Source organism: Pongo abelii, chromosome 1 (genome assembly GCF_028885655.2).
Source record: "Pongo abelii isolate AG06213 chromosome 1, NHGRI_mPonAbe1-v2.0_pri, whole genome shotgun sequence".
Classification (NCBI taxonomy): Eukaryota; Metazoa; Chordata; class Mammalia; order Primates; family Hominidae; genus Pongo; species Pongo abelii.
In genome coordinates this window covers 48,971,172-48,983,653 of record NC_071985.2, presented here as the reverse complement: position 1 = coordinate 48,983,653, position 12,482 = coordinate 48,971,172, and the positions used below count along the sequence as shown (strand labels likewise).

General features: G+C 38.0%; 1 protein-coding gene across 10 annotated transcripts in view; it reads right to left on the bottom strand.

The window, feature by feature from the left end:
• Nucleotides 1–12,482, bottom strand: part of KIF14 (kinesin family member 14) — a 68,410-nt gene that overhangs the window by 30,097 nt on the left and 25,831 nt on the right. For all 10 annotated transcript variants that reach the window (XM_024237762.3, XM_063726018.1, XM_063726019.1 and 7 more), the window contains 5 exons: nucleotides 11,426–11,528; nucleotides 9,804–9,964; nucleotides 7,852–7,999; nucleotides 6,927–7,079; nucleotides 3,835–3,961 (listed from right to left, as the gene is read on the bottom strand). In XM_024237762.3, the coding sequence (XP_024093530.2) occupies nucleotides 3,835–3,961; nucleotides 6,927–7,079; nucleotides 7,852–7,999; nucleotides 9,804–9,964; nucleotides 11,426–11,528 (692 nt within the window). The remainder of the gene's footprint in view (nucleotides 1–3,834; nucleotides 3,962–6,926; nucleotides 7,080–7,851; nucleotides 8,000–9,803; nucleotides 9,965–11,425; nucleotides 11,529–12,482) is intronic.

The window sequence follows — 12,482 nt, the reverse complement described above, 5'->3', positions numbered from 1 at the left end:
AGCTACTGGGGAGCCTGAGACAAGAAGATCACTTGAGCCCAGGAGTTTGAGGTTGCAGTCAGCTATGATGGCACTCTGCACCCTAGCCTGTGTGACAGAGCAAGACTTTGTCTCAAAAAAAAAAAAGATTTTATCATAAATATCTTCTATATTGTTCAGGCAAACTTATAACCAGTAATCTACTAAAAATAGCTTTCTGGAAGGATAAACTCATTATTCACATGAATTAAAAAATCAAGTAATCATTGTAAGGCACTGTCTAGGCCCTCAGAAGAATAAAAGTATTGCCTCCTGGCAATAGATACAAAGAGTATTGGCTGGGTGAAGTGACACACACTTGTAATCCCAGCACTTTGGGAGACCAAGGTTGGCGGATCACCCGAGGTCAGGAGTTTGAAACTAGCCTGGCCATCATGGTGAAACACTGTTTCTACTAAAAATACAAAAATTAGCCAGGCGTGGTAGCGGATGCCTGTAGTCCCAGCTACTCAGGAGGCTGAGGCAGGAGAATTGCTTGAACCCGGGAGACAGAGGTTGCAGTGAGCTGAGATTGCGCTACTGCACTCCAATGCACTCCAACCTGGGTGACAGAGCAAGACTCTGTCTCAGGAAAAAAAAAAGAGTATTAATATTTTAAAAGTTATTTTAAAGAAGTTATAGAAAGTACACAACATACCTACCAAGTATTCTTGCTAAAAAACTGAACCTGAATTTGATAGGCCTGTAGATCTAACTACCACTTTCTAGGGAATACTGGAACAGAGGAGCCTGTTAAGCAACACCAGGGAGACACAATCAGCAAAATCCAGAATCCAAAAAAACTCTACAGGACAAATCATCTGATTTCTTCAACAAATTACTAGATGAAAGAGAAGAGTGAATTTACAGATTAAAAGAGACTTAAAAGGCACATCTACCAAACACGATGTGTAGATCATGTTGGTATCCTGATTCAAACAAATCAAGTTTTTTTTTTTTAAAAAAAGGATGAAACAATCCAGGAAATATGAATATGGAGTAAATATGTGATGTGTAAGAAATTATTATTAATATAGTTATGGCAATGCTTAAAAGAGTGACAGAGAAAGAGAGAGAGGGAGAGCGAAAAGAGAGCCCTATCTAATTTAGAGATACACAGTGAAGTGTGTACACCTTAAATGATATGATGTCTGGAATTTGCTTCAAAACAGTCCAGGGAAGCAGTGAGTTTGAGGATAGCGGCAACAAGACAGAACATGTGTTGATAATCATTGAAGTTGGATAAATATATAAAGGCTTACTGCAGCAATCTCTACTTTTATAGTTTGTTTAAAATTTTCCATATATAAAAAAGTTTATATTAAAAATATGCTGTGTTTTACATAGAAATGTACCAAAAAAAGTACAATCAAAAGTCTCCCAGGACTTGGCTAGGCATGGTGGCTCACACCTGTAATCCCAGCACTTTGGGAAGCTGAGGCAGGCAGATCACCTGAGGTCAGAGGTTTGATACCAGCCTGGCCAACATGGTGAAACCCTGTCTACTAAAAATACAAAACTTAGCTGGGCATGGTGGTGCATGCCTGTAATCCCAGCTACTCAGGAAGCTGAGGCAGGAGAATCGCTTGAGCCTGGGAGGCAGAGGTTGCAGTGAGCCGAGATCACACCACTGCATTCCAGCTTGGGCAACAACAACAAAAAGACTTTAAAAAAAAAAAAAAAAAAAGTTGGGCCAGGCCCCAGCGGCTCACACCTGCAATCCCAGCACTTTGGGAGGCTGAGGTGGGCAGATCACGAGGTCAGGAGGTAGAGACCATCCTGGCCAACATGGTGAAACCCCATCGCTACTAAAAATACAAAAACTGTACTCCCAGCTACTTGGGAAGCTGAGGCAGGAGAAACGCTTGAACCCGGGAGGCGGAGGTTGAGGTTGCAGTGAGCTGAGATCGCGCCACCGTACTCCAGCCTGCCAACAGACAAGGCTCTGTTTCAAAAAAAAAAAAAAGGTCTCACAGGACTTAATGGCTTCACTGGTGAAGTCTACCAAACAATTAAAGAAGAATTAATGCTAATCCTTCTCAAACTCTTCCAAAAAGCTGAAGAGGAGGGAACATTTCCAATTCCTTTTGCAAGGCCAGCATTACCCTGATACTAAAGCCAGACAAAGACACTGCAAGAAAAGAAAACTACAGGCCAATATCCCTGATGAACATAGATCCAAAAATCTTCAACAAAATACTAGCAAACCAAATTCAACAGCACATTAAAAGGATCATACACCATGATCAAGTGGGGTTTATCACTGGGATGCAAGGATGGTTTAACATATACAAATCAATAAATGTGATATACCACATTAACAGACTAAGGATAAAAATCATATGATCATTTCAATAGGTGCAAAAAAGCTTTGACAAACTACAACATCCTTTTATGATAAAGACTCTCAACATCTCAACAAATTAGGTATAGAAGAATGTACCTCAACATAATAAAGGCTATATATGACAAGCCCACACCTAACATCTTCAATGGCAAATAGCTGAAAGCTTTTCCTTTAAGATCAGGCACATGACAAGGATGACTACTCTCACCACTTCTATTGAACATAGTACTGGAAGTCCTAACAAAATCAGCTGGGCAAGAAAAAGAGATAAAAGGTATCCAAACTGAGAAGGAAGAAGTAAAATTGTTTGTTTACAGATGACATGATCTTATATATAGAAAACTCTAATAACACCACCAAAAGTGAAATAAGCCAGACATAGAAAGATAAACACTATATGATCTCACTTATATGTGGAATCTAAAAATGTTGAACTCATAGGCACAGAGAGTAGAATGATGGTTACCAGGAAATACAGGATAGGGGAATGGGAAGATGTTGGTCAAAGGCTACAAAGTTTCAGTTATGCAGGATGAATACACTCTGGAGGTCTAATGTACAGAAAGTTGCCTATAATTAATAATACTGTATTGTATACTTGAAATAAGAGAGTATATCCTAAGTGTCCTCATGACAAAAAAAAAAACTAGGTGAGGTGATTATGGTAATCATTTTGCAATATATGTAAAAACATCATGTTGTACATCTTAAATATAAATAATTTTTATTTGTTAATTACACCTCAGTAAAGCTAGAAAAAAAATCTCTTAAGAAAAAAATGTCTAAGTGAAAAAGAAAACAAAGTAATCCATGACTAAGCACAACTATTAACAGATATAAAACAAGGATTAAGAATTAGAATAAGATATATTTTTTAAAAACATGCTGCACATTGAAATTTTGCTTACTATTTGCTCAGTTGCAGTACAATTAACAAATTGTCAGACTGGGTGGCTTATAAACAACAGCAATTTATTGCTCACAGTTCAGGAGGCTGGAAGTCTGAGATCAGGGTTCCAGCATCGGTCAGGTTCTGGTGAGGGCCCTGTTCTGGGTTGCAGACTACCATCTTCATGCTATGTCCTCACTTGGTGGAAGAGGAGAGGGGACTCTCTGCAATTTCTTTCACATGGGGACTAATTCTATCTATCAGGGCTCTACCCTCATGACTTACTCACCTGCCAAAGACCTCCACTTCCTAACACCACTGCCTTGGAGGTTATGAATTCAATATATTAATTTTGGGGGAACACAAACATTCAGTCTAAAGCATTGATATAATAAATATTCTAAAAGCTGAATATTCAAAAACAACCATTCATACAAATTTATTTAGATCCAGAAAAGTCAACAATTAGAATAAAATATTTTGAATATGTAAAGGCAACTAATGCTAATATTTTAGTAATTATATTACATATAACATGCACAATTTTAGAAAATATTTGCTAAAATCAGCACACACTTACTTGTAAAAGTTTTATCCCTATTATACCGATTCTGCTGTAGAATTTGTACTTCTTTAGCAATTTTTTGCTTTTCAGTTTCTAAAGCTTCCAGAATTCTTGCATGGCGGATGCTATGGTCTTCTAAAGCCTAATTGATATTCATTCATACAGACCCACATGTGAGAATATGCAAAGAGAGAAATTATAACACCACATTGAGATGATGGATATGTTAATTTGCTTCACTATAGTAACTATTTTACAATTTATATACCCCATAACATTGTATAACTTAAATATACACAACAAAACCTATTTTAAAAAAACAGATTGATAATGATAACACATTACAGTAAACCTCATTTTATAGTACATGTTTTATTAAGCCTATATACTTAACATGTTTTATGTGTTTTATTAAACATGAAAAGCTTTTAAAAATGATTTATAAAATTTCCTTACAAAATAATTTTTCCCCACAACAATATCATTAGGAATTTTTGATGAAATAAATTAATCTTTTTTCTTCCCATTGATAGAAATTAAAAAACAAACTAGAAAAAAAGAGGAAAAGAAGTCATATCAAAAAGACTCCTGCATGTGTATGCTTATCACAGCACAATTCACAATTGCAAAGATATGGACTCAACCTAAGTGTCCATCAACCAATGAATGGATAAAGAAAATATGGTATATATATATATACCATGAAATACTACCCAGCAATAAAAAACGAAATATCTTTTGCAGCAACTTGAATAGAACTGGAGGCAATAATTCTAAGTGAAGTAACTCAGGAATTGAAAACCAAATATCAGCATGGTCTCACTTAAAAGTGAGAGCTAAGCTATGGGTATGCAAAAGCATATAGAGTGGTATAATGCAGCGGTCTCCAACCTTTTTGGCACCAGGGACTGGTTTCGTGGAAGACAATTTTTCCACGGACAGAGGCACAGCGGTTGGTTTCAGGATGAAACGGTTCCACCTCAGATCATCAGATAGATTCTCATAAGGAGTGTGCAACCTAAATTGTGAACTGTGTGCACTCCTGGTACAATGGACATTGAAGACTCAGAAAGAGGGAGAGTGGGAGAGGGCAAGGAATGAAAAACTACCTATTGCGTACAATGTAAGCTACTCAGGTGACAGGTGCACTAAATCCTAGACTTCACCGCTATGTAATTCATCCATGAAACCAAAAGCAATTTGTACTTCTAAAGCTATTGAAATAAAAATAAATTAAAAATAAGAAAACCCAAAAAAGGCAGAAAAAAAAAGAAAAAAGGACAAACTTAAAAAAAAAAAAAAAGGCCATATCCAAGAACACTTGTTGACTAAATAAAGAAGTTAAATTTAAAAGATACAAGAAATCTAGTTTAGTACAAATAAGCATTATAAGCCCAGTAATAATAATTGTTTTTCGGCCAGGTGCGGTGGCTCATGCCTATAATCCCAGCACTTTGGGAGGCCAAGGCGGGAGAATCATGAGGTCAGGAGTTTGAGACCAGCTTGGCCAACATGGTGAAACCCCGTCTCTACTAAAAATACAAAAAAAATTAGCCAGGCGTAGTGGCAGACACCTGTAATCCCAGCTACTCGGGAGGCTGAGGCAGGAGAATTCGCTTGAAACCGGAAGGCAGAGGTTGCAGTGAGCCCAGATCACGCCACTGCACACCAGCCTGGGCAACAAGAGTGAAACTCCGTCTCAAAACAAAACAAAACAAATAATAATAATAATAATAATATTTTTTCAAGATTTAAACAGTTCTATGTTTTTCTCCTAAAACTCTCTGAGGTGGTTCACTAGCCACTTTGTGTCCAGGAGTTGACTAGTAGATGTATAATAACTGTATTATGGTACCAATACTTTACAATTACTAGGAGTATTTTATTCCACCCCCAACTCCCACCCTGGTTTCCCTGACCCCACAAACTTGGAAAAAAGAGAAATAAAATTGCCATTTGAGAGAGTAAAACCTTAAGATTAAGATATAAGGAATCAAAACAGTGGCTTGCAAACTTTAGTGTTCATCAGAACATCCCACAGGGCTTCTTAAAATAGGTTCTGTGCCCCACTCTCAGTTTCTGCTTCAGTAGTTCTGGAGTGCGGCCTAAAAATTTGCTTTTTTTTTTTTTTTTTTTGACAGAGTCTTGCTCTGTTACCAGGCTGGAGTGCAGCGGCGTAATCTCAGCTCACTGCAACCTCCGACTCCTGGTTCAAGAGATTCTCCTACCTCAGCCTCCTGAGTAGCTGGGACTACAGGCGTGCGCCACCATGCCCAGCTAATTTTTGTATTTTTAGTAGAGACGGGGTTTCACCATGTTGGCCAGGATGGCCTCGATCTCGACGTCGTGATCCACCCGCCTCAGCCTCCCAAAGTCCTGGGATTACAGGTGTGAGCCACCATGCCCAGCCTAAATATTTGCATTTCTAACATGTTCCCAAGGTGATGTTGATGTTGCTGGTCTAGGGACCACCCTTCAAGAACCACTAATAGAAAGAATGGCCCAAAATATTAACAGTAAGGTGCTTGAAGGTATTAACATTCTGGTTTTATCCCTTAGGCTTGTGAAATTGATTAGTTGAGGTAGCCCATGAAAGATGCCTCTATCCTCAATGACATGATAAAAGCAGTCAGGTGCCTGAGCTCATAAGACTGAGGTAATGAATGCCCTACTGTGAGTTCTGGAAACAGGCTGCTTGCTGCTCTTTCCACAGGCAGATGTTTCATTGTGACATCAGGATGTGACCCAGTATAAGAGCTGTGCCTTTTTTCCTTCCTCATATGTGACCTAGTACTATTCCACTTATCTAAATTACTTGGCATGACTGATGACCAGATAGTTGTAGATGCGTAAAAAGAGAACACCGGAGTGGAACTAGATGGAAATAAGAACTCTGTCTCTTTCAAAATCTCTGTGTGATGTGTGAGCAGATCTGTGAGCAGTACCAGGATATAAGCTTTCAGGCAAGAAGTACTTTTCTCATCTACACATCTACAAACCTGGATTTGGCTCTCTTCTGTCAACATAACATAAGCAACTTCTTTGAAAAAAAAAAAAAATACAGCTTTTTCTCAGAATAGAGTTAACTGGTTATACAATAAAATTACCTGTTTTGTAGCCAAAGTTTCCATTTCTAATCGCTTTTTGTTGACATATATTTCCTGTTCAAGATGCTGCTTTGCCTTTTCTAATTCCTCAATTTTGTGATTAGCCTTCTGGTTATTTATTTCCTGCATTTTTTTCCTTTGAGACTCTTCTCTCTTTAAAGAGTGATAATAAAAAATAACTCAGGCAAAAACCGTAGCAAAAAAGTACAAAAGTCCCTTTCTAAAACCAATATACAAGAAATTACTCACTAATAGAAAAGTTGCCCTATTAAAGCTTCTCCACTTCATTCAGGTTAACTAAAAATAAATATCACTAGTCAAACTTCTTAAGAGTATTCTCTAAAATGGGCTTCTGGGAACCCAAGATTTCCAATAAACCATGGAGACAGCCATGACTCAAGTGGCTAGAGGACAGAAGTCTCTCTTTATTTTTCTTCCAGTAGCCATTGTCTATTATTGCCACCAACTTGTCTCCTTTCTTTTTTTTTTTTTTTTTTTGAGACGAGGTCTCACTCTGTCAAGGTTCACTGCAGCCTTGACCTCCCTGGGCTAGATGATCCTCCTATCTCAGCCTTCTGAGTAGCTGGGACTACAGGCACATGCTACCACACCCAGCTAATGTTTTAAACTTTTTGGAGAGACTGGTCTCCCTACATCGCCCCCGGTTGGTCTTGAACTCCTGGGTTCAAGTAATCTGCCGGCCTCAGCCTCCTAAAGAGCTGGGATTACGGGCATGAGCCACCATGCCCAGCCCTGACTTATTTCTTAAAGTAAAATTAAAGAGGGCCAAGACTCACTGTGGCTTTGATTCACTAATCTCTGATCTCTCCCAGTTCCCTTACAGGCACATAATCAACTTTATAGGCAACCCATCACTTGGGGTACACTGTCGGAAAAAAAAAAAAAAACTAATTCTGCCTTTTACCAGTTCTGCTTCCAGCGCTTTTATTTTGCTTTCATATGCAGCTTTTTGAGAAGAAAGCTCTTGCTGAGCCATTTCTTTTGCAATCTGGATTCCTTGCATCATTTCTTCCTTTGCCTTCAACTGAGCCTCTTTTATTTCTGCTTCGAGTCTACAATGTAGCAAGATGTTTACAGGGTACATGTTAAGAATTCTTTATACATCATAATAGTTCTTAATCCTACTGAAAAGTTTTCCATTGAACAAAAATTTAAATCATAAAACTTGATTTCTGACATTCTATCAACAGTGTTTTTAAAATTTTCACTGGCTCTACATTGTTTACACTCAAAATTTAAACACACAGGATGAAAAATTGCTTATTTCTAACTTAGTTACTATTGCAGATGCCTGACATTTAAATAAAATCAGTGCCTTAGTAACTACATTATACAGAAATTTCCATTCCCAATTTTGCTGAAAAAAAGAATAAGAGTATCAAAAAGAAGGCTAGTGGATATCACAGCTAGGGAGAGAGGAGAATGGCTATTGTTTAACAAATACAGAGTTTCAGTTTGGAATAATAAAACATGTCTGGAGACGGATGGTGATGGCTGCACAACAATGTGAAGGCACTAGGGTGAGCACAGTGACTCACGCCTGTAATCCCAGCACTTTGGGAGGCCAAGGCAGGTGGACTGCTTGAGCTCAGGAGTTCGAGACCAGCCTGGGCAACATGGTGAAATCCCATCTCTACAAAAAAACACGAAAACTAGCTGGGCGTGGTGGTGTGCACCTGTAGTCTCACATGCTCGGGAGGCTAAGGTGGGAGGATGGCTTGAGGCCAGGAGGCGGAGGTTGCAATGAACCGAGATCATGCCAACTGTACTCTAGCCTAGACGATAGAGCCAGACTCCATATCAAAAAAAAAAAAAAAACAAAACAAAAAAACACAAAACAGTGTGAAGGTACTTAATGCCTTTGGACTATACAATTAAAAATGGCTAACATGGTAAATTTTGTGCTATTTATATTGTATTCAATAAAAAAAAATTCTTTTTAAAGGGCAAAAGCAGGTTGAGGCTTCTTAAAAGGTGACCAAGCAGTTAGTCTAGCCTATAACCAGTTCTTCTTGATTCCTCCTCCTTTCATCCTCTTTAGTCATCAGGCCTTGTCAATCTTATCTCCTTTATGTTTCCTTCCTACCTAATCACGCTATATTTACCTTACTTCGATAGTCTCTTAGCTGCATTTGCAGGTTTTAAGCTTGCTCTATCTCTAATACATTCTCCAGATTTGAGTGCTGGTGATCTCTCTAAAAATGTAATTCTGATTATGAGTGTCTCACATCTACTCGAAATTCTTTAATGTTTCCCTTATCCTTTAAGATAAAGTCCAAACTCTTTAGCATTTTATTTGTATATACTTTACCATTTAGCTTACAAGGATACTGCTTATGCCAGAAATCCTACAATACTGCATGAACTAAAACTGGGGCACAAGAAGAAAAGAAAAACAAAAGTATACTCTCCCAGTCTTCCTCTGTCTAAATTCTAATGGTCTATTGGGATTCTCCTCTATGGGACATCTTCTCATTTTCTAGAAACCTTCCCTGATAACTGGTCAGGGTCAGGTGTCACCCCGTGAGCTTCCACACCACACAGTTCAGGACTCTTGTCAGAGAACTGTGTCATAGCACTGTTATAACTGTCAGCCCCTCGAGATGATGAATTCCTTCAGCACATGAGCTAAATTTCAATCCTTATTCTTTATAACCCCAGCATTTGGTATAGTGACAGACACATAATAGATGGTCAATATATATTTGCTGAACTAATATATATACCAGGAGAAAAAATTATATCACTAGAAACCAGCACCCAAAGAGTTAATTACTAGAGACTGGCACAATATGATTAACTCTGTTGTAGATCTCTCTCATACACTTACTATTTCATATCAACAGCAATACTTACTGTGATCTCTGTGCCATGAGCAACTCATTTTTTGCAAATTCAAAGTCTTTTGGACCCTCACTTATAGGAGCATCTCTTCCAGATGGCCTTTTTCCTTTCTGGACTTCTACTGGATGATTAAATCTAAAATAATGATCTCCACCAAGAATCACTCGATCACCCTAAAGCACACACAAAAATGTACTACTTGAGGTGAGTCTCAACCAAAAAATTAAATGAGAAAATTTATTATGCCCAACAATTCAATATAGTCTAGTATTAATGATAAACATACACATCATAGCAATTAACATTTATTACTTTTTTTTTTCTTTTGGCACAGAGTCTCACTATGTCACCCAGACTGGAATGCAGTGGCACAATCTCAGCTCACTGCAAACTCGGCCTCACGGGTTCAAGTGATTCTCCTGCCTCAGCCTCCCGAGTAGCTGGGATTACAGGCGTGCGCCACCATGCCCAGTTAATTTTTGCATTTTTAGTAGAGATGGGGTTTCACCATGTTGGCTAGGCTGGTCTCGAACTCCTGACCTCATGATCCACCCACCTCGGCCTCCCAGCATTTATTACTTTGTATATACCAAACACTGCATTAAGCACATTACATATACAGTCATATGTCTCTTAACAGGGATATGTTCTGAGAAGTACACTGTTATGTGATTTCATAGTTGTGTGAACATCATGGAATGTACTTACACATTCCATGTGTATAGCCTACTACACACCTAGGCTATATGGCATAGCCTATTGGTATAGCCTACTACACACCTAGGCTATATGGCATAGCCTATTGCTCCTAGGTTACAAACCTGTACAGCATGTTACTGTACTGAATACCATAGGCAACTGTAACACAATGGTAAATATTTGTATATCTAAACAGAAAAAAATACAGTAAAAATACAGTATTATAATCTTATGGGACCACTGTTATATATGTGGTCCCTCATTGCCCAAAACATCATTATGAAGTGCAAGACTTTATGTTATCTCATTTACGATTCACAACAACTCAGTGAGATACATATACTCATCCCAATTTTAGGAATGAGGAAACTAAAGAGCACAAAGCTTAATAATAACAAGAGACATTCATTGAGAGCTTACTATTTGCAGATACTACTCTAAGAACTATATACACAAATTATCATTTCAGTTCATCCTTCACTATCTCTGAAAGGCAGGATATATAGAGTCACAATAGGTCTGGGTTTGCCTGTAACACACTGCTGATGTTTGTTCTCTTGACGTAATTATTAATAATGATCTCAAAAGTGTCCTGACTTGGGTGATATTGTTTAATTACCTAGTTAAATAACTTGCCAAATGTCACAGAGCAAATGGCAAAGCCAGGATTTCGACCCTGTCTGTCTGATTCTAAAGCCTAGCTCTTTATAGGACACATAATGATGCTGTTAGTGGTCAGCTCTTCAGGTACTGATTCATATAAATGTAACTTTTGTCATTGCACAAGAAGGCAATTAATAGGAAAAAGAATTTTTGAAATGAAAAAGTCCTTAATCTGCTTCAACACCCTTATCTTATAGAGAAAACCAGAACTCAAAGAAATTAAATGACTTGTCCAAAGTCAGTTTCTTATATTGTAGCACCCATCCACTTACATGACGTAATACTGTGATTTCCAAAATATGTTTTCCATTTACATATGTCTTTGCTTCCCCAGCTGGGATAATACTCACTGTCCCACCAAAATTTTTGATAGTACTGTTAAAATAAGAAGCACATTGTTACAATTATAGAACACACTAGAAAGTAAGAAAAAGGCAATATGGGATAATTCTGCTTGGGCTATTCCTTTGGTGTTAAGGTTCATACCAATATGTAACAATAATTTAAAATTATTTTATTTTCCTCCAACTATTTTTTTTTTGAGACGGAGTCTTGCTGTGTCGCCCAGGCTACAGTGTAGTGATACAATCTCAGCTCACTGCAAGCTCCGCCTCCTGGATACAAGCAATTCTCCTGCCTCAGCCGCCTGAGTAGCTAGGATTACAGGCACCCACCACCATGCCCTGCCCAGCTAATGTTTGCATTTTAGTAGAGATGGGGTTTTGCCATGTTCGCCACGCTGGTCTCTAATTCCTGACCTCAAGTGATCCACCTGTCTTGGCCTCCCAAAATGCTGGGATTACAGGAATGAGCCACTGCCTCAAGCCTCCAATTAGATTTTGAAGTTTGGTGAAAAAAGCCTGGCCTCTAGCAATCCGATCCACCTGTGGTGGGAACATTCTTCATTGGGTGTATTTTTATTATAACTTCTTTGAAAACAAAAACCTTCCCCCAAAAATTTAAAAAAAAAAAAAAACTCTAGCAAAAAACATTAACATATTGCCAGTGATTTCTTATGACTAAAACAGTTTTAAGTGTTTTTTTAATTTTCTAAGCTTCTGGTTTTACATATGAGCTTTAATAACAGAAAGAACAAATATTTTTTCCCTTTTGAAAAGTAGGGTACTACAGAGGAAGGAAAAACATGGAGATCAAGTGTACTCCTTAAGACATCTAATTAACTGGATGATAAGGTGATACTGTGGAAAATCAGCTATAAGTGCTACATATTTGAGTCTTTTTATTCAGAGAATAGGAAAGAAATTCCAAAGTCCAATTCATCTTTGGATTAACTGGATAGAAAGAAAAACTGCAACAAAAGCTGAGTCC